Source organism: Trematomus bernacchii, unplaced genomic scaffold (genome assembly GCF_902827165.1).
Source record: "Trematomus bernacchii unplaced genomic scaffold, fTreBer1.1, whole genome shotgun sequence".
NCBI classification, from domain to species: Eukaryota; Metazoa; Chordata; class Actinopteri; order Perciformes; family Nototheniidae; genus Trematomus; species Trematomus bernacchii.
In genome coordinates this window covers 7997394-8024668 of record NW_022988098.1, presented here as the reverse complement: position 1 = coordinate 8024668, position 27275 = coordinate 7997394, and the positions used below count along the sequence as shown (strand labels likewise).

Below are 27275 nucleotides of genomic sequence, written 5' to 3'. Positions count from 1 at the left end.
TGTGTGATGAGAGAAGAAAAGAGAGTAAAAAGGCTTGGAAAAGCAGCAGAATATTTGAACTGCAAACCTTTGAACTAACTTGATGGTGAATGACCTGTCGCCATGTCAACGGCATTTAAAGAAATCTGAAAACTGTCCCATAGATGTCTTCACGGCTGGACTGTTAGCACACATGTGAAGTTTGAGCACTTTTTGAACATTTTCATAGGAGTTATAGCGACATCGTCTTTTATGGCGAGGGATGCGTTTCCATGGAAACGGCATATGGTGAGATCTCAGATTTGGCGTAGAGCTGTTGAGGCATGGTCCGGTGATATACAAGTGAAGATTGGGGGACGATCGGACCGTGTCCATTGGACTTACAGCGACATCGTGGCGAGTGGTCTGTCGCCATGGCAACGGCATTTGAAGAAATCTCAAAACTGTCCGGTAGATGTCTTCACGGCTGGACTGTTAGCACACATGTGAAGTTTTAGCACTTTTTGAACATTTTCATAGGAGTTATAGCGACATCGTCTTTTATGGCGAGGGAAACGGCATATGGTGAGATCTCAGATTTGGCATAGAGCTGTTGAGGCATGGACCGGTGATATACAAGTGAAGATTGAGTATCTGAAGTGTAATTTTTGTGTACTTTCGGGTTAATAATGTGGCCTTTTTAAGCCCTGAGCCTGTTTTTCAGGTTTCAGGCTCAAAAATGACATGCCCAGAACAAATGACTATAACTTCACTTCTAAAAGGGTTAAATTAATAATCTTTTTTCTCAAAGCAAGGTTACATCTGTGAGTTGGATGTAGAAGTGTCAGAATCAATATAGATGTTTCTGTGTCAGAGTAAATTCAGATGGAACATAGTAAAAAAAAGTAAATTCTTACCTCCACCTACAAAAAACCCATTACTTATAGTGAAAACCACCCTTGAATGATGGGTTAGTAGACTAAAAGCTTTAGGAATCCAAACTACAACATATAATAAGTACCGTGTATCAAGATTGATGCAAAACAAGTGACATTTGACCTCTTTAGAGAGATTTATAAAAATAAAAATAATATGAAATCTCCGTTTTTTACATAAAAATGCAATGATGGATTATCAGTAATCCTTTCAAAGTGACACAGACACATTGGATTAACCTATGGATTAACCTTCAGCGGCGTTTTTATCATTTTAATGCCATTGAACACGACTATTGATCAGAATAACAGCTAATTTGAGACGATTTCCCGTGAATGTTCCGTAATTCACGTGTTGTGACGTCTGTGTTTGCTTTCCCTATCACGAGTTCTGATCGCTCAGTGATGATACTTATACCTATAGAATCTGTGGAATCTCAGCTTTAATTTGATATCTTGTTTTTGCAGTTACGATAAGTAATAAGGGTATTTTTACCTTGAGTTCTGTGGTAAGTGTGTTAGCATCTTTTCGCTCAGGGCTCATTTAGACGCTTCTTGTGAGACTTGTGTTTTATTTCGGTAAAAATGGTTCGTATTGTCAGTTAGCTGAGTTTCTTCCCGTTAAATGGGTATGACACATTAATAGGTTTTTAAATATTAAGAAGCCCTGAGACACAGTTTCGTGAAAAAACACCCCACTACCCCCTGTACAGGCTTAACAGGTTGGTGTGCGGCTGCTGCTGTGAGGAAATATCTGCCTGAAATTACAATGGGCTTTAATGGAGACATGTTGAACGTTTTTGTCACTTCATGCCCTCAAGAGGCATTTTGTTTAATTATTTTTGTTTAATTATTTGTCCTTTTTCAAGCTACGAGATGTTTTCCTACATTTCTCATGAAAAATTATGTCTCAGGAATGTAGGGTTTGGGAATTATGGCAGTTTTAAAAAAAAATATGAAGGGAAATTTCAAGATTTCTTACCCTCTAGCTGTGACATCACGCACTCTAGTTAATGTTAAAATCTGAAGAAAACCTCTTTAACAAGGTCTGAACAATGTTTAATATCTCTAAAAGTAAGAATCAGATTTAAAAGTTGTGTTACACGAATAATGGCAGAAAGATGTGTAACATTTTAAAGTTGGAATGAGGTTTCTGAGTGAAAGTATGAATGAACAGTTAGCAGTTGAAGTCGCATGAAGATTTGTTGAAGTCTGAAGAATATCTCCATTGACTTCAATGTTAAAAATGTGATGTATTATGGGGTGTATCTCTGGAATTATGAAAGTTATGAATGATAAAAGTAATAGCAGTCGATTCCCGACCGAGCTGAACGTTTTGATGTTTGAACGGAGTTTCTGCGATGTTGAATGTGGGAGGAGAAGACGGACAAAATAATTGGATGGAATAATAATACACTTTTTGTCCGTAGCATAACATATAGTTGGAATGCTGTATCAGCATTCCCACTAAATTATCCTGCGGGCCGAAATTAAATCCACCAAGGACCTGATTTGGCCCCCGGGCCTTGAGTTTGACACATGTGCCTTATTCCATTGACACGACTATTGAGAAGTTAAAGGTGTAAAGGTGGTTCTCTCCCACATCAACTACTGTCTGATAAGCTGGTCTAATGCACAGCTCTAAAACCACTGGAATCATTATATAAACAAGCACTCAAAACACTAGACAAAAAGCCATTCCAGTATCATCATTGCCACATTGTTAAAAAGTATAATCTGTTCAGCTGGGAAAATCTCATAGTTTACAAAAATGTCTGCTTAGTTTATAAGATCACTCGTGGGTTGGCTCCTCCTCCTCTGGCTGGCTAAAGGCCACCTCAACCAGGGCTAGAGGTGCAGCTAGGGGAGACTGCACCATCCCATTTAGGAAAAGTGCATTCAGCCAGGCTGTCTTTTCATTCCACGCATCCCATCAATGGAATTCAATACCACAACCGATAAGAGAGTCCTCATCCTACTACTCATTCAAGCACAGTGTTAAAAAGTGGCTCATTGATAATCAACAGTGTCAGTGTGTGTGTGGCTGTAGGTGTGTGTGTGAGTGCGTATTGTGAATGTTTTCTTTATCATCATGACTAGCTCCTTACCTGTATTCACTGATGTTGTCTATTGTAAATATGTACATTTTGTTGGTATAACAATGTAGTGGTGTTTTTATTCTTGCTTTTAGGATCACCATCTGGCAAAGGGACTATCGGTGAAAACTAGCCTTTTGGCTAATTCGAGTACTTTTAGATGTTTTTAATATGTTGATTAAATGTACACTGCCCCTTGTTTTAAATAAATCAATTCAATTCAATCCACATGATCTATAGAGTACTTTATCCAATGTTATTGAGAACAAAACTCTCTTCTTTAAAAGCTATCCTTGGATCCTTGTTTTCAATTCATGCAATTCAAGAGTGTACACTGGGTTCCTTCAAAAATGAAAAATATATCTGACTAATATTTAACTTGTGACAGATGTAAATAATCTGCCGGTAATCTGACTCACATGCTTTGGTCTGATCTGAATAATCTGCACATTCTGATGATGCTGACAGTCTCTGACCTGCAGAGGGCAGCACCGTATTGTGTGTTATATGTAAAACCGTGGTTTTAAAAAACGGGTTGCAAACCTGCTTTCTGTTATGGGAAGGAAGAGGTGTAATGAGACAAATGGTATGTGTCTCTTGTGACAGTGTTTGCATTAAGCAGTTTCTAAGGAAGTCAATGAACAGGTTCTTTGAATTACTAGAATCTTGTTTACTGAAAGAAAGAAACAAAAAGAGAAAAATGTACTACAGTATGTCTCCAATTGGCTTTATATAAAATTCTACACATAACATTCACATGTGTACAAGTGATGTAAGCTACTGTATACTGTAAGTGTTTATTTGTATTACTTGTGCTGTCTCCTTGATTATTTATTTGTAAACCTTGAATTCTACAGGTCCAAATTCAATGATCAAATGCTTCACATTTCACTCACTCATGAATTTCCACCCTATCTTTGAATAGTGCAAAACAAAAGGCAGTCATTCAATATATGCACTGACTTACTGTATGTAAGACTGTTCAGCAACATCATGTGTTCTTATAATGTTTGTTATTTCTTTATAGAACTGTGCTAAACCCAGGCTAGATGGTTTCCTTCCATTGGACAATGCTCCAGACTCTGTTGATGACATGTACAATGGCTGCAAAGACAACATGAAGAAAAAGGTGCGAACATACTTGCAGAATGAGAAAAACAGTGACAGCACATTCAAACAGGCCTGGGATGAAGGAGAGAAAAACGACAACCAGAAACAGGGGTATAAGAAAGGAAAGCGACCTCCCAAGGCTCTGGGGAAAGAACAAGCTGTGGCTATTTATGTGTATACCCTTGACAACCCAAACATCTATCTTGATTTTAATGAAGCAGTTTGAACCCAGACACATGAGTACAAGACCACGTTCAGATATCACGCTCTTCACTTTTTCCTGACTGACGCCCTGCAGACTCTCAACGCTCGCAAACCGGTAGAGGAAAGATGTATCACGGTCTACCGCAGAAGCAACAGAAGCTTCAGCCAAGATGTTCTCAACAAAGTGATTCGCTTTGGCTCCTTCGCCTCCAGCTCGAAGGAGGTTGGTACGCCAACGCTGAAAGATTTGGAGACAAGTCATGCTTTGAGATTGACACATGCTTGGGAGCAGACGTCTCTGTGTTCTCTAAGCTGGGGGAGTCGGAGAGAGAAGTGCTGATTCCTCCTTATGAGGCCTTTAAAGTCACAAAGATTGAGAGGAGATCTGCCCAGAAAGATCTTCCTTGTGAGGTGGTCTACAAACTCAAGACTACAAACACATCTCTTTCCAATCTGAATTGTGCTCTTTTCTGAAATACTGTCAGGAGGCTCACATGTCAAATGTAATTTTTAGGATGCACCGTGGTAAGTTTTACACATTTTCTTGAATCAAAATATATTTGATTGGGGAATTTTTTTCATTCAAGCAGGAAAAAACATTAGTATTTTGGTAACTGAACAATATTGAATTTCAAATAGCCTGTGGTGTTGCCACTTTCAAATAATGCACCAGCACTTGGGAGGCATGTGGTGTAGTGTGTCCCTGGGCAAGACACTTCACCCCAAATTGCTCCTGTGGGGATTGCCCACAGTATGTAAGTCGCTTTGGATAAAAGCGTCTAACAAGTAACATGTAATGTAATGTTGTACAGTACTGTATATACTGTACCTGCATGCTACTTGTTGTTCTGAGGTTATTTCTTTATTGTTTATTACACTGCAACTCTTACTGCTTTTAAATCCAGGCTGAAGACTTATCTTTTTGCCGCTGCTTTTAATTGAAACTGAGCGGTTGTGTTTCGTTTTTGGTTAATGAACATTTGGGGCTAACCCAGGGAATCAGTGTCTGGGGACTCTGTCCTGGTTTTCTCTGTGTATGCTGCTGGGGACGTATGTTGTTGTATTTACATGTTACTTGTTAGACGCTTTTATCCAAAGCGACTTACATACTCAGTACTGTGGACAATCCCCACAGGAGCAATTTGGGGTGAAGTGTCTCAGGGACACAACGACATGCTGACTGCAGTGGGGTTTGAACCTGTGACCCCCTGATCCCAACACCAAGGCACTATCCACTGCGCAACACGCCTCCCATGTGCCATACAAGCGTACACAGCTCATGTTCGGAGAAACCTTAAGGAAAGGCATCAGTAAAGTGGAACTTCTGTGTGAACTATTCATATCTTAAACTGCACTGTAACCTTTATTCATGTATTTGTTCTTCTAATGTTTATTTTATTATCTTTGCTTTTTAATGACTCTTTTTAAATGCCTTTTTCTGAATGTCTTTCATTTTTGTAAAGCACCTTGAATTGCCTTGTGTTGAAAGGTGCTATATAAATATTAGGGCTGTCAGTCGATTAACATATTTAATCGCGATTAATCGCATGATTGTCCATAGTTAATCGCGATTAATCGCAAATTAATCGCACATTTTTTATCTGTTCTAAATGTACCTTAGAGGGATATTTTTCAAGTTTTTAATACTCTTATCAACATATGAGTGGACAAATATGCTTTATATGTTTGTTTATTATCATTTGAACAATGACAAATATTCTCATGAATATTAAACACAACAACCTCTGAACATTACAAATATTCGCCTCAATTCAACCTAGAACCTCTCTCATACAATAATACTGTGTGTGTGTGTGTGTGTGTGTGTGTGTGTGTGTGTGTGTGTGTGTGTGTGTGTGTGTGTGTGTGTGTGTGTGTGTGTGTGTGTGTGTTCCAACGGGAGCTGCCTGGACGCTGCAATCATGTTGCGCGTACTATCCGTGCTGAGTGTGCTGACTTTTCGTACAATGTCCCACTGTCTGGCTGCCTGCATAAAGTCAAGTGCTCGGCGCAGTTGTCGGCGAAATGTCATTGAAACAGCTCCTTATATCCGTTAGCTCAGCTAGCTAGCACCAGATGCTAACAACAACAACACGTAAGGTGTGCCTCGCTCGCGCGAGTCGCGCCACACATACACACACACCCTCCCGGTCCTCCCGATGGCCAGTCCGGTCCTGCCGGTGAGCGTGGAAGTGTGGTCTGCCACAAGCGGGCGGCAGGAGGGGGGCTGTCAGCATCAGCTTGTAGATGGTATTTTAAACTCGATGCGCTCTGAAACTACGGGGCGGTCGAGGACAAAAAATACACATGCGTTAATCGCGTTAAAATAATTAGTGGCGTTAATTTTTTTTTGCGTTAACGCGTTATTAACGCGTTAACTTGACAGCCCTAATAAATATACTTGCCTTGCCTTGCCTTACACTTAATTTAAGTTGCTTTAGTTAAGTGTCATCTCAATGAAATGTAATGTAGAGTTTGTACTGTGCAAACAGTGAAAGATAACAAACATTGTACTTGAATTAAAAATAGTGAATGGCTTTTAAAGGCTTCTCAGAACCCGATGAAGCATCTTTCTAGCTTTTCCATGTGAAAATGAGAAATAAATATCAAGAGTTGGTCATTGTTTAATACATTGTTTGGAGCCGCATTGCCCCTGTTACATTACTGTACATGTTACTTGTTAGACGCTTTTATCCACAGCGACTTACATACTCAATACTGTGGGCAATCCTCACAGGAGCAATTTGGGGTGAAGTGTCTCAGGGACACAACGACATGCTGACTGCAGTGGGGTTTGAACCTGTGACCCCCTGATCCCAACACCTACGGACAACCCACTACGCCACACGCCCCCGTTACCCCCGTTACCCCCGTTACAGTATATGCATTTATATTGGATGCACAAGTCTTCCCAGAATGTTATTGTATCGTGTCCATAAAGAAACGATTGAACAGCCTTGTGTTTCACAAATAGCGTGTGTTTCCTGTTTGATATGTTTTCTAAGATACATCAGCGTCCTCTCGCTGTCCAGCAGCCACAATCGTAAAGAGGAAAACAAGTTTTTAGTTGAATAGAAAGGTAAGTTGCTTATCCCTTTTAGTGACTACCTTCTGCTCCTGGCAACCCAGCTTTAGCAGTAGCTAATATATGTTTTGGGGCCTTTGCTCTGCCTGTGTGGAAAACCATAGATATTCCAGGCTTAAGAAAGTAATTCAAAAAAGGTTTCACTTCACAGGGCCTTATCCAATTCTACAAATCTAATTTTTGTGGTCATGACTTGAAAGTATAGAGCTTCAAAACTGTGACTGCACAGAAATACAGGATTATGTTACCAGAAATAAACAATATACATACTACATGTGTAGCCTGCACTGTGTCTGAAAGCTCAGACTCTTGCGTCCTCACTTACATTCTCCTTTTATGATCATGTTAAAACTCCTTGCTTGTTGTCTGACACTGCTATGCTGTCTAATCTAACAGCCCACGAGTGACTTCCCTTCATAACAACAGCTTCCCGTGTTAGCCTCTCATGCATTTCATTATAAAAAGATCTACCTACATAATGATTTCAGAACAAGGCATTTTGCAGGGTTAACCAATACAATACAGATTGTTCAGTTCATTTAGACAAAAGGCAAAACATAAAAATGAGTCTTGAGATATTCTGATATTTCCTTTTGCATTTGTCCTATCCAAATGCATTCAAATCTATAACAGGTATGCATCATCATTATTTAATGTTTATGAAGTACAGTTTGTTTTTTCCCTCATTTATGTTGATCATTACATTACGTGCATTTGACCACGAAGATACAAACTTGAAGAAAACAGAATCATATCAGTACATCAGGTTTCATAGAGCCAGAACATTTTAAGTGCTTCTCAACTAGCTTTAGATAAGCCAGTCCTTAGTTACTATATAAGTGCTTTGTTAGTCATTCTATTGCTCAAAGTGGAGTCGAAAGAGATGAGTTTTCAGTCTGCGCCGGAAGATGTGTAAGCTTTCTGCTGTCCTGATGTCAATGGGGAGAATCATATTTTGACCATCTTTTATTTCTGAAATACTTTTTTGCATTTGCCATGCCACTGTCCTAACGTATCTGTGTTACTGGTACACACGACGATGCAGCTCATTGTTTGTGACTTGCTTTGAGTATCTGATTCAACAGATTTCCTGACTGTAGCGATGGAGAGCAACATGTGGATCTTTGCCACACTGGGTCTACTCCTTTGCTGGATGATGCCTTTTGACTCGGTGAGTAGAGCATGTGGAAGTGGGTGTTTTAAAGATCAAGTTCATATATGTATAAAACATCTCACCAGTGAAACTAGAAAAGTGTGTTCTTTGGAAGCCTGGGAAAAACATGATTTATACTTTTTGAATAATCCTTTTTATGCGATGTGGTTGGGACAAATGGTCATTATCAGAACCTGCATTTAGCATCAAAGAATTTGTTGCATGAGTATAATTGGTCTCCTTTTTTTAAATGTATTCTTAAGGAACTATTATGAGTGTGTACAAGTGCTATAGTGGCAGTGTTACTAGGATACCATCATTTACTAAGTGATGCATTTTAGTTTACTCTCAATCTTACTCTCAAGCCTCAAGCCTGCTCCCAATCGTAACTCATTTGACAACTTTCACCATCTAAATAAGGTTCTAAAAGAGACACTGTTATACAGTACAGTTTTAACAGTGCTGGTTTAATGATGTTTGTTTTCATCTTTCTCTTTGTTTTGTTTTAGGGGATCCCATTGAGCATGGTTGAAGATTCGGTTGATGACATGTATTTTGGCTGCAATGACAAAATGATGACAAAAGTGAAGGACAGATTCCTTGAAGAAGAAAAATCTGTGAACAATTTTGGAGAACACTGGAGTGCGGGAGAATCTTGTGCAAAAGATACATTTAATCAGAGAGAGGATAAGGCTCTAACCAGAGATCACATTAGGGCAATCTGTGTTTACACAGCTAACGGTGTGTACAGGGACTTTAATACTGCAGTCCGGACAGAAGGGAGAATCTATCCCCTTCCCTTCCATTTCAAATACCGCTCTTTACATTACCTGCTGACATCTGCCATACAGATCTTGAATAACAACGACTACTGTCACTCTACTTTCAGACGAACCAACATTTTATTTACTGGCAAAGTCAACCAAATAATTCGGTTTGGCTCATTTACCTCAACATCTTTCAGATCAGACTTCAAGGTCTACGGTACTAAGACCTGCTTCAAAATTAAGACCTGTTTAGGCGCATCTCTGAAAAAATATTCAGCCATTCCTACAGAGGAAGAGGTTCTCATCCCTCCCTATGAGACATTCAAGATAACTAAGATATGTCAAAGGGTCAAAGGTCTGAAGGATTGTGAAGTTATCTTTGTCTTGGAGAGTGCAGGGGTCAAGAGCTCTCTGAACTGCAAGGCCTTGGTTTGAAATGAAGCTGTATTGCTCCAACAAATGGAAAATACCATGTCCATCTTTAAACCTTCTATAGCTTGTCATAAATGAATTAGTTACACGGTGTTAAACATGGCTTAATTTTCTCTACGCTGGTTAATTTTAATGCTCAGGCTTTGATCAATCATTGTGAACTTGTTTAATCAAATTCTCCATCAACGTGGTATATTTTCTGTGTCCAATTACAAAGAGACGTTTTAGATCTGTGTTGTTGAAATTGTTAAAAAGAAAATAACTGCTTCTGCTTAATACTAGTCATTAAACGGCTAAATGCAATAATGTGGCTTGTCTGTTCTTATTTTTCAGTGTCTTGTTTTATTCAAATGTTTACTCTAACATTTACAAATAAATTCAAATAAATGGTATTGCATTGTACGCATTTCCTGCATATACAACTCCATATTTCCATGGTTTCTCATTCTATCTTGGTCAATTGTAATCTCAACAACAGCTCATCAACACTTTACCCTCTTTAGTCAAATCATGTACGCATATGAATTTGTTTTGCATGCCAGCAAAATACTCATAGACATTATTTGGTTACTGATCATCAGGTGATACAGGTGTTTTGTGAGTACTGATATTAAAGCTGGAGTTTCTGCAGTGTACAGAATCAACTGCAAGAAACTCAGACCACGAGGAGGTTAGTGCTTTCAAATGTGTACACTTTACCTTTCAAGTTAATATCTAAAACAATGTATGAATTTGATTAACATTTTACGTTAGTTGGTTAAAATAGGTTACCGGAGTTGCTGGCTTGATTTTGTGGATCATTTTGTAACACTTCCTATGTGCGTAAGAACAGGTATCACACTGATATTCAAATTACATTTTACACTTTAATGTTTTAGTATTTCTAAGGAAATGATCAAACATTACACTCTTAGTGGTCATCAGGTAAAGTGAAGTGATACATATTGTGAATGCATAACTATAATGACACATCGATATTTTCAGATTCTAATGCATTATAGACATGAGCGTCATAGAAAATGTTACAACTGATTTGAATAATGTCCATTCTTGACAAATGTAGAACTTGAGTGCAGACTTATTTGGTGAGTTGTGTGTCTCAGGCAAAGAGAGGTTACTGGTTTGCGAATGATTATATACAACATTTTTGGTATTGCCGATAAATAAAGACAACATTTCCTTCTCATACAAAGAAGGATGTCAAGGTCAGTGGCATATCTCACACTTTGACCCTGATAACTATATTTAAAGGACTCTTCTGACATATCCTACTTATTTAAATAGAGTAAATAACATTTATTTTCTTTATTTATTTCTTCATGTGCTCTACAAACTCAAGACTACAGAACAGCGCTGCTAGGATCCTGATGAGGGTGCGCAAATATGACCACATCACCCCCATCCTTAAAGCACTACACTGGCTACCCGTGGAACTGAGGATCGAAGTCAAGGTCTCCGTCCTCACCCACCAGTGTGTTCATGGAACTGCCCCTCCCTACCTCAAAGAACTCCTCACCACCCATACCTCCTTGCGGACCACCCGCTCCAGCAACTCCAACCTGCTCAAACCCCCCAGGACTAAGCTCCATACTATGGGAGACCGGGCCTTCTGCTCAGCTGCTCCCAGTCTGTGGAATGCTCTCCCCGACCACATGAGAGCACCACAGACCGTGGAGGCTGTTAAAAAAGGCCTCAAAACCCATCTCTTCAAAAGAGCCTTTGCCTAGACCTTTTTACCACCCTTTTATTTTTATTTATTTTTTATTGCTTCTACCGTGTTGTGTCATGTCTATTTATACTGTTCATGCTCACTGCTTGTAGCACTTCGGGATTTGAATTTGAATATGAAGTGCTTTATAAATGGCACCCATTATTATTATTATTACAAACACATCTCTTTCCAATCTGAATTGTGCTTTTTTTGTTAGACGCTTTTATCCAAAGCGACTAACATACTCAATACTGTGGACAATCCCCACAGGAGCAATTTGGGGTGAAGTGTCTTGCCCAGGGACACAACGACATGCTGACTGCAGTGGGGTTCGAACCTGTGACCCCCTGACACAACACCAAGGCTCTATCCACTGCGCAACACGCCTCCCATGTGCCATACAAGCGTACACAGATCATGTTCGGAGAAACCTTAAGGAAAGGCATCAGTAAAGTGGAACTTCTGTGTGAACTATTCATATCTTAAACTGCACTGTAACTTTTATTCATGTATTTGTTCTTTTAATGTTTATTTTATTATCTTTGCTTTTTAATGACTGTTTTTAAATGCCTTTTTCTGAATGTCTTTCATTTTTGTAAAGCACCTTGAATTGCCTTGTGTTGAAAGGTGCTATATAAATAAACTTGCCTTGCCTTGCCTTACACTTAATTTAAGTCGCTTTAGTTAAGTGTCAGTAGTATTACCAATCCCGCTTCAATCTCATTAGTATGCATAAAAAAGTGACAGGTCACACCTTCTAAGTCCCGCCCCCTAATTATGCTAATGAGCCCCATTTGATATGCTAATGAGCCCCTTTGTTCGAGGTGTTATCGCGTACAGGTGTTACATCCTCCCGGTAGCCCCCACCCCTCTCAGACCACCCCCCCTCCCCCTCACATACAGGTGTTACATCCTCCCCGTAGCCCCCACCCCTCTCAGCCCCCACCCCTCTCAACCCACCCCCCTCCTCCTCCCCCCTCCTGTCCGGTCAGCAGGTCCGTTACAGTTTAAATCTTACGGACAAAATTAGAAAAGTGCCGGTCAAAGGTCTTCTGTGTTATTTATTGAGCTTTTGAAACAAATTGATATGATTCGATATTAAACAAACTAATTATAGTAGATTAATTAACTATTCAAACGTGTACAGTAATTTACAATAACACGGGAATAATAAACGGGGCGCTCTCCCCCCCTCTCCTGACAACACGCCAGTATCATGCAGCTCGCGGGTCCAATAATGAGTGACTCGACAGTAAAACTAAAACATATCTATAACTAGTTTAGGTAGTTTGAGAGGTAATTAAAATAGCTACGTGTGATATCTGAAGAGTGTGTTTTGTTCCGCTCACCGCATGCAGAGATGCATGTCGAATAGTCCGCAGCACCGGGTCTCTCCCGTCAGATTAGACTTTACTAGCGTTTATGTCCATATCGATCAGATCTAGCTAGTTCTAGCTAATGATATGACTACCTGCTTATTAAAAGACACCTAAACAATAAGCGTCACTATGCAACGGGGTGAGGCCACAAAGTATAGCACAGCATTATGCATTTTGTTTTACATGCCCACCGGAACCCCGAGGCATTACCAACAGATCAACGCGCAATCAACCCATACAGGTACTTCACACAACTATTAATGAATCCCTATATGAAGTTACATGAGGCTACATTTACTGGTGTTGAGCCCTGGTTGATGAAAATAATCTAAGTGTCATGTTAGGGGAACATTACGGAACTCAGGAGTCCGCCCTTGGAGGCTTGGAGAGCGGATAAAGAGAGGTGTATTTACTGGTGTTGAGCCCTGGATGATGTAAATAGTCCAAGTGCCATGGTATGGGGGCATTACGGAACTCAGGAGTCCGCCCTTTGAGGCGTTGTTAACATTAATGCTTTTGTTTTTGTTACTAAGATACTTTTTAGATACACTTTTGAAGTGAGCAACACTTTACAACTGGTAGAAAGTAAGTACCTTGTATGGAATGGGGTTTTCTTTAGAGCTGTTTTCAGTGAGACAATGCAGTTTCTGATCATTTTAAGTTTTCAAGTTTCAAGGCTTTATGGCATATGCCCATTAGCTACAGTGTAGATATGTCAATGAAAAACATAGGTCACAGGCTCCTCCAACAGTGCACATAAAACAGATAAAATACTGCAATAGAATGTTTTTGATATGACATATTTGTGCGTAATTCTCTCACAAAGGAACTGTAAGATACACGTTTATGTATGGAAAACTTTATAACTTGGTAAAATATTCATTCATTTGTAATGAATTGAGTTTTCTTCAAGAAGCAAACTCTAAATGGAGAGTTTGTGATTTTAACACTGTTTCGATGAAACAATGCAGTTTTGATAACTTGACTTGACTAACATTACTTTTTTTAAATATATGTTTTTAGATGCTTTACTTTTGATTTCTTTCATGTTATTTTAACACATTACTTTTTTTCATATTTTTCAACATACTGTGATATTTGGTTTTTTTTTCTCTCCTTTTTTTCCATTATATTTTTGAATATACAGACATTCAACGCAATAAGTCCCACCCCAATTAGCAAATCATCCAAAATGAAGGACCCCCACTAAGACGAACAGATTTTCTTTAAGACTGTGACTTTTAAAGGCACTTTGGGATTTTAGTAAAACAATCCAGTTTTATGGAAATAACTTAAATGATTTTCGTTTTTTCTCCTACAAAGATACTTATAGTTACACTTTAATGGATGCAAAACTTTATAACCTGGTAAAATATTCATTAATTTGTAATGAATTGAGATTCTTAAAGAATCAAACTCTAAATGGAGAGTTTGTGATTTTAACACTGTTTTGATGAAACAATACCGTTTTGATAACTTGACTTGACTAACATTACTTTTTTAAATATATGTTTTGTTAGATGACTTTACTGATTTTTTGCTTTTTTTCCCCTTGCTTTTGTTTGTGTTACTAGGATACTTTTAGATACACTTTGAAGTGTGCAATACTTTACAACTGATAGAATAGTACTTTGTAAGGAATTCGTTTTCTTGGTAGAATATAAAGTACTTTTGTAAGGAATTGGGTTTCTTAACAATCCTGCTCCACCATTAAATCACTTAATCTGCTACTTCCAGGCAAAAGCTTTTAAAACTTGCATCGTGTAATAAGTCATGTCTTGGCAAAAATGAGAGTCCTGGGTGCTTTAAAACATTTCTTAGAACATTTTGATATATTCAAACACATAATGAACTGCAATGACTCACTGCTGCATCAAATTTATTTTACACTGCTGGGAGGACAAAACTGTGAGACTCTCAGACCCTTTTGTTGTCAATCTAATTAGCCTGTCCTCATTCTAACTAAAGTAATTTAACCTAAGTGGAGCCAACCTAAGGAGTGGGCCCTACAGTCTGGGACTAGCTTACTTTTTAACATTCTACTCAAAGGGCCCGTAAATATTATCCCCGCCAATATGCTATGTTAAAATATCATTTAAAAAATAAAATAAAAAATAAAACTCATTTCATGTTGAAATGATCAAGGAAAAGCCAGTCAATGTTATGCTAACACAAACAAAAGTTCTGTTTTATATGTTGAAATATAATTTAAAAAACAACGATATAGTATTTTCAAGTCTTACTTTAGTATGGTAAAATTAAGAATAAGTCACATTAAAGTTTGTCATGATTTTCCGTAAAAAAGTCAAGTATAGTTTGTCAAAAGAATAGGAAAAAATCATTTTGTAGAGTAGTATGTTGAAAATCTCAGTGTTTAACTGAATACACCTACATGTGATAACACCTCGAACAAAGGGGTAATTAGCATACAAAGGGGGGTCACTAGCATCAGTGGGGGAAAGGTGCTACGGAAATGAACTTTGAGGAGGGGGAACAGAGTTATACCGACTAATTATTTACGGCGTCCGAACGCATACCTTGTCAACCATCTGTTTACAAACTCAAAGATTATGATGGAGAAGAGATCAAGGGGACTTTTTTATGAGAAAGAGTTGAAAAAGTGAAGGTAGTACTTTTTTCTGAACAGATTTTCTTTAAGACTGTGACTCTTAAAGGCATTTTCTAGTAAGACAATCCATTTTTCTGGAAATAACTTGAATGATTTTTTGTTTTTTCTCCTACAAAGATACTTATAGTTACACTTTAATGGATGCAAAACTTTATAACTTGGTAAAATATTCATTAATTTGTAATGAAATTAGTTTCTTCAAGAATCAAACTCTAAATGGAGAGTTTGTGATTTTAACACTGTTTCGATGAAACAATGCAGTTATGATAACTTGACTTGACTAACATTACTTTTTTTAAATATATGTTTTTAGATGCTTTACTTTTGATTTCTTTCATGTTATTTTAACACAACATTACTTTTTTCATATTTTTCAACATACTGTGATATTTTTTTTTTCTCTCCATTATATTTTTGAATATACAGTGATTTTTTTCAAAATACAACATGCAACTATTACATTATACAATATTACGACTTTTTGCGATATTTTCAACACAATATACTTTTTTTTTTGTAGGGCTTCAGGATATTTGGCATGTCATGCATAAAACCGGTGTCATCTTTCCTGAAACTGACGTGCTGTCCGTTTTACAAACAAGTTATCTTTCTGCTTCTTCACCCTCTGAATTTTCCTCCCCCGTCCCTCTTACTTCAGCCATCACAACAGCAATCAAGTCAGATCTGTGAAATTAAACACCTCTTCCCAAAGCGTGACTTCCCTATTGATGGAGTGGGGCAGTAGGGCCTAACCCGATTTGGCCAAATATACTAACATGCAGAACGTATGGTATGTTTGAAAAAAGACTAACCATCTATCCAGTTCAAGCTGTCTTTAAGATGTGACATTGCGCTCTGACTTTTTCCCGTAAAATCGTGACAAACTATTACTTATTAAATTTGACCTCATGCTGCTTGGTTGAAAATGATAGACGAAAAATAACTTTTTAAAAAGAATCAAACAGCGAGGGACATTATACGGGTGAAAGAAACTCTCATTTCTACAGATGACTCCCCCCACCCAACGCAATAAGTCTAGCTAAACAAATCCTATGCCAGGTATTCAACAGACCACAAGAAGCACAAGAAGCCCCAGAAAGGATTACATTCAGAGCTAATATTGGTGAAACCGAAGAAGAAGCAAAGCAGATTATAACCGTTGCGGGTGAAAGGATAGAGAATTTGCAAGTGATGTTAATGCACTTATCTGATATTAAAAAAAAAAATGCATTCATTTACTTCCAAGAGACCCCTAAACATCTACTTGGGCAATGTGAATTGAACGATAAACCGATCACTGTAAATGAAACGCGGAGAGAAGCAGCAGTGCAATTCGTTAAGTCTATTACCTTGTATGCACTACGACATTAACTTGGTCAAATGTAATATGTCTTTCTGGAAATGTGGCGAAGGGTGTGTTTTTCAATTAAGCAACCATAACAAATGAAAATGTGTTTTTATTTTTGCTTTCATATATAGTAATAGTATTAACTCCTTTGACTAGACTGTACTAAAATAAGACGTTTCACTGTTAAATAAAATGGAAGTAGAAAATCGAGATAATGATGAGGTTCGTTATGTATCCAGTAACTATGAACAGCAGTTGAAAATGTTATTTAACCCTTTAACTCTAATTGACAAATCTAAAATAGCCTCTAGCTTATCTATACGTTTGTGATTTTAACAGTTATTCACTGACACAAGGCAGATTTTGGCTTTTTTCTCTAGCCAAGATACTTTTAGACACACTTTGAGGTATGCAAAACCTTAAAACTAGAAAATGAAGTACATTGTCTGACTAGATTTTTTTGTAAAGACTGTTTCTCTAAAAGGCATGTTTGTGATTTTTAACACTTATTTACTGACACAAGGCAGATTTTGACTTTTTTTCTCTTTTCTTGTGTTACCAAGATACTTTTTAGATACACTTTTATGTATGCAACACTTAACAAAGGGGGTATAATATGAAGTACTTTGTAAGGAAGGGGGGTTTCTTTAATACCCCGTTTTTATTTAAAAAAAACACTTGTACAGTTAAATAATGTAGGTTTTCTCTGATATTTTAGTTATTTTCAGCTACCAAGATACTTTTGTTGATACACTTTTATGTAGGAACATTTGGCAATTTGTCAATTATTTTGTAACAAAATGTATTTTCTTAAAGACTGACTCTAAAAGGGAAGTTGGTTTTTTTCCCTATACTTTGACTTTTCTTTAAAGTAAAATTAAAAAAAGGGGTAACTACTATGGAAAACAATCTGTATATATTTATCAGAATGCAGTCAATACCTGTTTAATAAGTGTGTTGTTGATGACGATTGATAACAGAATGAGTAGTGATCCCTGTGTAAACAGAATGGCTGAAGTTTGTAAACTAGAAGACATTTTGGATATCGTTCATTCTGGCAGTACTATTCCGGGGTCATTGGGAAACGATTATAAACTAAACATTTAAAGCGGTACTGGAATCTTCATTTTCCGAAACATTCTGTAACATTACCGAAGAAATGAAACAAACACCAAAAGTGTATCATGTGCTCGCATTGTATTCTCTGTTTGTAGATGTAATGCATCTTTGTGTCAAAAACAGCATACACACGAATACTTTGGCCGAAGTGCAAAAACCCATTGTAATATTTCCCTTCATCTGGGGGATTCTGACCATTTAAAAAAGAGTCACAGTATAGAATGTCTGAACATTTTATTTTTTAAAAGTACTAGTATAGTATGTTAAAAGTATCGTGAAAAAAGTCCAAGTATAGTATGTAGTTAAGAATTATATTATATAATTTGTCTGCAATGTCAGTATAGGATCTCTAAAAAAAAAAAGAAAAAGAAAAACAATGAGAGAAAGTCATAGTATAGTTTGACAAAAAGATCTTGAAAAAGTCATGACATTGTGTGTTGAAATGGTTTTGAATAAACACATCAGTATTTTTAAAAAGTAAAATTGTATCAAGTGCATCAGACAACTCAAATTACTCAATTTGAACCATATTATAAATAAGTAAAGAATGGTCATAGTATATAGCAGGACTGTTTAATAGTTTTCGGCGTTTCAGTGTTTTAGTGTTTTCAGTGTTTCAGTGTTTCAGTGTTTTTGTGTGTCAGTGTGTCAGTGTTTTTGTGTTTCAGTGTTTTGTGCTTCTGTGTTTTTGTGTGTCAGTGTTTTCAGTGTTACAGTATTTCAGTGTTTCAGTGTTTCAGTTCAGTGTTTCAGTGTTTTGTGCTTCTGTGTTTTTGTGTGTCAGTGTTTCAGTATTTCAGTGTTTCAGTGTTTCAGTGTTTTTCAGTGTTTCAGTATTTCAGTGTTTCAGTGTTTCAGTGTTTTTGTGTGTCAGTGTTTCAGTGTGTCAGTGTGTCAGTGTGTCAGTGTGTCAGTGTTTCAGTGTTTCAGTGTTTCAGTGTTTCTGTGTTTTTGTGTGTCAGTGTTTTCAGTGTTTCAGTATTTCAGTGTTTCAGTGTTTCAGTCTTTTGTGTGTCAATGTGTCAGTGTGTCAGTGTTATATGCTTCTGTGTTTTTGTGTGTCAGTGTTTTCAGTGTTTCAGTGTTTCAGTGTCGCAGTGTTTCAGTGTTTTCAGTTTTTCAGTATTTCAGTGTTTTGTGTTTCAGTGTTTCAGTGTTTCAGTGTTTTTGTGTTTCTGTGTTTCAAAATAATTATTTGTTTCTTCAGCAAGGCTTCAAAAATCTTGTTAAATAATTATTTTCCAGCATCCGTTTGTAACTTTTTAGGAATCTGACTATCTTTTAGAATTGCATCAAATGCTATAGCCACTTCTAAGATAAGTTTTTTTTTTTTAAATGTTTTTTCTCTCATCCTGCTATATTCCTTCCAGGGGAGGATCCCTGGGGATTGATCAGAGCAAAGAAAGGCTGTACACACTGACACACTGACACACAAAACACTGAAACACTGACACACAAAACACTGAAACACAAAATACTGAAATACTGAAACACTGAAAACACTGACACACAAAAACACAGAAACACAGAAACACAAAAACACTGAAACACTGAAACACTGAAACACTGAAACACTGAAATACTGAAAAACTGAAAACACTGAAACACTGCGACACTGAAACACTGAAACACTGAAAACACTGACACACAAAAACACAGAAGCATATAACACTGACACACTGACACATTGACACACAAAAGACTGAAACACTGAAACACTGAAACACTGAAACACTGAAATACTGAAACACTGAAAACACTGACACACAAAAACACAGAAACACTGAAACACTGAAACACTGAAACACTGACACACTGACACATTGAAACACTGACACACAAAACACTGACATACTGAAACACTGACACACAAAACACTGAAACACTGAAAACTGAAACACTGAAACACTGACACACTGACACATTGACACACAAAACACTGAAACACTGAAACACTGAAATACTGAAACACTGAAAAACACTGAAACACTGAAACACTGAAATACTGAAACACTGACACACAAAAACACAGAAGCACAAAACACTGAAACACTGAAACACTGAAACACTGAAACACTGAAACACTGAAATACTGAAACACTGAAAACACTGACACACAAAAACACAGAAGCACAAAACACTGAAAGACAAAAACACTGACACACTGACACACAAAACACTGAAACACTGAAACACTGAAACACTGCACCACTGACACACTGACATATTGGCACACAAAACACTGAAACACTGACACACAAAAATCCTGAAACACTGAAACACTGAAACACTGAAAACACTAAAACACTGAAACGCCGAAAACTATTAAACAGTCCTGCTATATACTATGACCATTCTTTACTTATTTATAATATGGTTCAAATTGAGTAATTTGAGTTGTCTGATGCACTTGATACAATTTTACTTTTTAAAAATACTGATGTGTTTATTCAAAACCATTTCAACACACAATGTCATGACTTTTTCAAGATCTTTTTGTCAAACTATACTATGACTTTCTCTCATTTTTTTTTCATTTTTTTTTTTTTTTAGAGATCCTATACTGACATTGCAGACAAATTATATAATATAATTCTTAACTACATACTATACTTGGACTTTTTTCACGATACTTTTAACATACTATACTAGTACTTTTAAAAAATAAAATGTTCAGACATTCTATACTGTGACTCTTTTTTTAAATGGTCAGAATCCCCCAGATGAAGGGAAATATTACAATGGAGTTTTTGCACTTCGGCCAAAGTATTCGTGTGTATGCTGTTTTTAACACAAAGATGCATTACATCTACAAACAGAGCATACAATGCGAGCACATGATACACTTTTGGTGTTTGTTTCATTTCTTCGGTAATGTTACAGAATGTTTCGGAAAATGAAGATTCCAGTACCGCTTTAAATGTTTAGTTTATAATCGTTTCCCAATGACCCCGGAATAGTACTGCCAGAATGAACGATATCCAAAATGTCTTCTAGTTTACAAACTTCAGCCATTCTGTTTACACAGGGATCACTACTCATTCTGTTATCAATCGTCATCAACAACACACTTATTAAACAGGTATTGACTGCATTCTGATAAATATATACAGAATGTTTTCCATAGTAGTTACCCCTTTTTTTAATTTTACTTTAAAGAAAAGTCAAAGTATAGGGAAAAAAACCAACTTCCCTTTTAGAGTCAGTCTTTAAGAAAATACATTTTGTTACAAAATAATTGACAAATTGCCAAATGTTCCTACATAAAAGTGTATCAACAAAAGTATCTCGGTAGCTGAAAATAACTAAAATATCAGAGAAAACCTACATTATTTAACTGTACAAGTGTTTTTTTTAAATAAAAACGGGGTATTAAAGAAACCCCCCTTCCTTACAAAGTACTTCATATTATACCCCCTTTGTTAAGTGTTGCATACATAAAAGTGTATCTAAAAAGTATCTTGGTAACACAAGAAAAGAGAAAAAAAGTCAAAATCTGCCTTGTGTCAGTAAATAAGTGTTAAAAATCACAAACATGCCTTTTAGAGAAACAGTCTTTACGAAAAAATCTAGTCAGACAATGTACTTCATTTTCTAGTTTTAAGGTTTTGCATACCTCAAAGTGTGTCTAAAAGTATCTTGGCTAGAGAAAAAAGCCAAAATCTGCCTTGTGTCAGTGAATAACTGTTAAAATCACAAACGTATAGATAAGCTAGAGGCTATTTTAGATTTGTCAATTAGAGTTAAAGGGTTAAATAACATTTTCAACTGCTGTTCATAGTTACTGGATACATAACGAACCTCATCATTATCTCGATTTTCTACTTCCATTTTATTTAACAGTGAAACATCTTATTTTAGTACAGTCTAGTCAAAGGAGTTAATACTATTACTATATATGAAAGCAAAAATAAAAACACATTTTCATTTGTTATGGTTGCTTAATTGAAAAACACACCCTTCGCCACATTTCCAGAAAGACATATTACATTTGACCAAGTTAATGTCGTAGTGCATACAAGGTAATAGACTTAACGAATTGCACTGCTGCTTCTCTCCGCGTTTCATTTACAGTGATCGGTTTATCGTTCAATTCACATTGCCCAAGTAGATGTTTAGGGGTCTCTTGGAAGTAAATGAATGCATTTTTTTTTTAAATATCAGATAAGTGCATTAACATCACTTGCAAATTCTCTATCCTTTCACCCGCAACGGTTATAATCTGCTTTGCTTCCTCTTCGGTTTCACCAATATTAGCTCTGAATGTAATCCTTTCTGGGGCTTCTTGTGCTTCTTGTGGTCTGTTGAATACCTGGCATAGGATTTGTTTAGCTAGACTTATTGCGTTGGGTGGGGGGAGTCATCTGTAGAAATGAGAGTTTCTTTCACCCGTATAATGTCCCTCGCTGTTTGATTCTTTTTAAAAAGTTATTTTTCGTCTATCATTTTCAACCAAGCAGCATGAGGTCAAATTTAATAAGTAATAGTTTGTCACGATTTTACGGGAAAAAGTCAGAGCGCAATGTCACATCTTAAAGACAGCTTGAACTGGATAGATGGTTAGTCTTTTTTCAAACATACCATACGTTCTGCATGTTAGTATATTTGGCCAAATCGGGTTAGGCCCTACTGCCCCACTCCATCAATAGGGAAGTCACGCTTTGGGAAGAGGTGTTTAATTTCACAGATCTGACTTGATTGCTGTTGTGATGGCTGAAGTAAGAGGGACGGGGGAGGAAAATTCAGAGGGTGAAGAAGCAGAAAGATAACTTGTTTGTAAAACGGACAGCACGTCAGTTTCAGGAAAGATGACACCGGTTTTATGCATGACATGCCAAATATCCTGAAGCCCTACAAAAAAAAAAAGTATATTGTGTTGAAAACATCGCAAAAAGTCGTAATATTGTATAATGTAATAGTTGCATGTTGTATTTTGAAAAAAATCACTGTATATTCAAAAATATAATGGAGAAAAAAATATATATATATCACAGTATGTTGAAAAATATGAAAAAAGTAATGTTGTGTTAAAATAACATGAAAGAAATCAAAAGTAAAGCATCTAAAAACATATATTTAAAAAAAGTAATGTTAGTCAAGTCAAGTTATAATAACTGCATTGTTTCATCGAAACAGTGTTAAAATCACAAACTCTCCATTTAGAGTTTGATTCTTGAAGAAACTAATTTCATTACAAATGAATGAATATTTTACCAAGTTATAAAGTTTTGCATCCATTAAAGTGTAACTATAAGTATCTTTGTAGGAGAAAAAACAAAAAATCATTCAAGTTATTTCCAGAAAAATGGATTGTCTTACTAGAAAATGCCTTTAAGAGTCACAGTCTTAAAGAAAATCTGTTCAGAAAAAAGTACTACCTTCACTTTTTCAACTCTTTCTCATAAAAAAGTCCCCTTGATCTCTTCTCCATCATAATCTTTGAGTTTGTAAACAGATGGTTGACAAGGTATGCGTTCGGACGCCGTAAATAATTAATCGGTATAACTCTGTTCCCCCTCCTCAAAGTTCATTTCCGTAGCACCTTTCCCCCACTGATGCTAGTGACCCCCCTTTGTATGCTAATTACCCCTTTGTTCGAGGTGTTATCACATGTAGGTGTGTTCAGTTAAACACTGAGATTTTCAACATACTACTCTACAAAATGATTTTTTCATATTCTTTTGACAAACTATACTTGACTTTTTTACGGAAAATCATGACAAACTTTAATGTGACTTATTCTTAATTTTACCATACTAAAGTAAGACTTGAAAATACTATATCGTTGTTTTTTAAATTATATTTCAACATATAAAACAGAACTTTTGTTTGTGTTAGCATAACATTGACTGGCTTTTCCTTGATCATTTCAACATGAAATGAGTTTTATTTTTTATTTTATTTTTTAAATGATATTTTAATATAGCATATTGGCGGGGATAATATTTACGGGCCCTTTGAGTAGAATGTTAAAAAGTAAGCTAGTCCCAGACTGTAGGGCCCACTCCTTAGGTTGGCTCCACTTAGGTTAAATTACTTTAGTTAGAATGAGGACAGGCTAATTAGATTGACAACAAAAGGGTCTGAGAGTCTCACAGTTTTGTCCTCCCAGCAGTGTAAAATAAATTTGATGCAGCAGTGAGTCATTGCAGTTCATTATGTGTTTGAATATATCAAAATGTTCTAAGAAATGTTTTAAAGCACCCAGGACTCTCATTTTTGCCAAGACATGACTTATTACACGATGCAAGTTTTAAAAGCTTTTGCCTGGAAGTAGCAGATTAAGTGATTTAATGGTGGAGCAGGATTGTTAAGAAACCCAATTCCTTACAAAAGTACTTTATATTCTACCAAGAAAACGAATTCCTTACAAAGTACTATTCTATCAGTTGTAAAGTATTGCACACTTCAAAGTGTATCTAAAAGTATCCTAGTAACACAAACAAAAGCAAGGGGAAAAAAAGCAAAAAATCAGTAAAGTCATCTAACAAAACATATATTTAAAAAAGTAATGTTAGTCAAGTCAAGTTATCAAAACGGTATTGTTTCATCGAAACAGTGTTAAAATCACAAACTCTCCATTTAGAGTTTGATTCTTTAAGAATCTCAATTCATTACAAATTAATGAATATTTTACCAGGTTATAAAGTTTTGCATCCATTAAAGTGTAACTATAAGTATCTTTGTAGGAGAAAAAACGAAAATCATTTAAGTTATTTCCATAAAACTGGATTGTTTTACTAAAATCCCAAAGTGCCTTTAAGAGTCACAGTCTTAAAGAAAATCTGTTCGTCTTAGTGGGGGTCCTTCATTTTGGATGATTTGCTAATTGGGGTGGGACTTATTGCGTTGAATGTCTGTATATTCAAAAATATAATGGAAAAAAAGGAGAGAAAAAAAAACCAAATATCACAGTATGTTGAAAAATATGAAAAAAAGTAATGTGTTAAAATAACATGAAAGAAATCAAAAGTAAAGCATCTAAAAACATATATTTAAAAAAAGTAATGTTAGTCAAGTCAAGTTATAATAACTGCATTGTTTCATCGAAACAGTGTTAAAATCACAAACTCTCCATTTAGAGTTTGATTCTTGAAGAAACTAATTTCATTACAAATGAATGAATATTTTACCAAGTTATAAAGTTTTGCATCCATTAAAGTGTAACTATAAGTATCTTTGTAGGAGAAAAAACAAAAAATCATTCAAGTTATTTCCAGAAAAATGGATTGTCTTACTAGAAAATGCCTTTAAGAGTCACAGTCTTAAAGAAAATCTGTTCAGAAAAAAGTACTACCTTCACTTTTTCAACTCTTTCTCATAAAAAAGTCCCCTTGATCTCTTCTCCATCATAATCTTTGAGTTTGTAAACAGATGGTTGACAAGGTATGCGTTCGGACGCCGTAAATAATTAATCGGTATAACTCTGTTCCCCCTCCTCAAAGTTCATTTCCGTAGCACCTTTCCCCCACTGATGCTAGTGACCCCCCTTTGTATGCTAATTACCCCTTTGTTCGAGGTGTTATCACATGTAGGTGTGTTCAGTTAAACACTGAGATTTTCAACATACTACTCTACAAAATGATTTTTTCATATTCTTTTGACAAACTATACTTGACTTTTTTACGGAAAATCATGACAAACTTTAATGTGACTTATTCTTAATTTTACCATACTAAAGTAAGACTTGAAAATACTATATCGTTGTTTTTTAAATTATATTTCAACATATAAAACAGAACTTTTGTTTGTGTTAGCATAACATTGACTGGCTTTTCCTTGATCATTTCAACATGAAATGAGTTTTATTTTTTATTTTATTTTTTAAATGATATTTTAATATAGCATATTGGCGGGGATAATATTTACGGGCCCTTTGAGTAGAATGTTAAAAAGTAAGCTAGTCCCAGACTGTAGGGCCCACTCCTTAGGTTGGCTCCACTTAGGTTAAATTACTTTAGTTAGAATGAGGACAGACTAATTAGATTGACAACAAAAGGGTCTGAGAGTCTCACAGTTTTGTCCTCCCAGCAGTGTAAAATAAATTTGATGCAGCAGTGAGTCATTGCAGTTCATTATGTGTTTGAATATATCAAAATGTTCTAAGAAATGTTTTAAAGCACCCAGGACTCTCATTTTTGCCAAGACATGACTTATTACACGATGCAAGTTTTAAAAGCTTTTGCCTGGAAGTAGCAGATTAAGTGATTTAATGGTGGAGCAGGATTGTTAAGAAACCCAATTCCTTACAAAAGTACTTTATATTCTACCAAGAAAACGAATTCCTTACAAAGTACTATTCTATCAGTTGTAAAGTATTGCACACTTCAAAGTGTATCTAAAAGTATCCTAGTAACACAAACAAAAGCAAGGGGAAAAAAAGCAAAAAATCAGTAAAGTCATCTAACAAAACATATATTTAAAAAAGTAATGTTAGTCAAGTCAAGTTATCAAAACGGTATTGTTTCATCGAAACAGTGTTAAAATCACAAACTCTCCATTTAGAGTTTGATTCTTTAAGAATCTCAATTCATTACAAATTAATGAATATTTTACCAGGTTATAAAGTTTTGCATCCATTAAAGTGTAACTATAAGTATCTTTGTAGGAGAAAAAACGAAAATCATTTAAGTTATTTCCATAAAACTGGATTGTTTTACTAAAATCCCAAAGTGCCTTTAAGAGTCACAGTCTTAAAGAAAATCTGTTCGTCTTAGTGGGGGTCCTTCATTTTGGATGATTTGCTAATTGGGGTGGGACTTATTGCGTTGAATGTCTGTATATTCAAAAATATAATGGAAAAAAAGGAGAGAAAAAAAAACCAAATATCACAGTATGTTGAAAAATATGAAAAAAAGTAATGTGTTAAAATAACATGAAAGAAATCAAAAGTAAAGCATCTAAAAACATATATTTAAAAAAAGTAATGTTAGTCAAGTCAAGTTATCAAAACTGCATTGTTTCATCGAAACAGTGTTAAAATCACAAACTCTCCATTTAGAGTTTGCTTCTTGAAGAAAACTCAATTCATTACAAATGAATGAATATTTTACCAAGTTATAAAGTTTTCCATACATAAACGTGTATCTTACAGTTCCTTTGTGAGAGAATTACGCACAAATCTGTCATATCAAAAACATTCTATTGCAGTATTTTATCTGTTTTATGTGCACTGTTGGAGGAGCCTGTGACCTATGTTTTTCATTGACATATCTACACTGTAGCTAATGGGCATATGCCATAAAGCCTTGAAACTTGAAAACTTAAAATGATCAGAAACTGCATTGTCTCACTAAAAACAGCTCTAAAGAAAACCCCATTCCATACAAGGTACTTACTTTCTACCAGT

The 27275-nt window shown here is 36.0% G+C and overlaps 2 protein-coding genes across 2 annotated transcripts; both read left to right on the top strand.

The window, feature by feature from the left end:
- Positions 1-3563: 3563 nt before the first annotated feature.
- Positions 3564-4777, top strand: LOC117475356 (ecto-ADP-ribosyltransferase 5-like). The gene is given in 3 exon segments (XM_034121500.1): positions 3564-3575; positions 4017-4529; positions 4532-4777. Coding segments are annotated over 3 exon segments (771 nt in total).
- Positions 4778-8490: 3713 nt separating this feature from the next.
- Positions 8491-9743, top strand: LOC117475354 (erythroblast NAD(P)(+)--arginine ADP-ribosyltransferase-like). The gene is made up of 2 exons (XM_034121499.1): positions 8491-8598; positions 9051-9743. Exons 1-2 carry the CDS (start codon positions 8491-8493, stop codon positions 9741-9743), a joined length of 801 nt encoding a protein of 266 aa, XP_033977390.1.
- The last annotated feature ends 17532 nt before the right edge of the window (positions 9744-27275 follow it).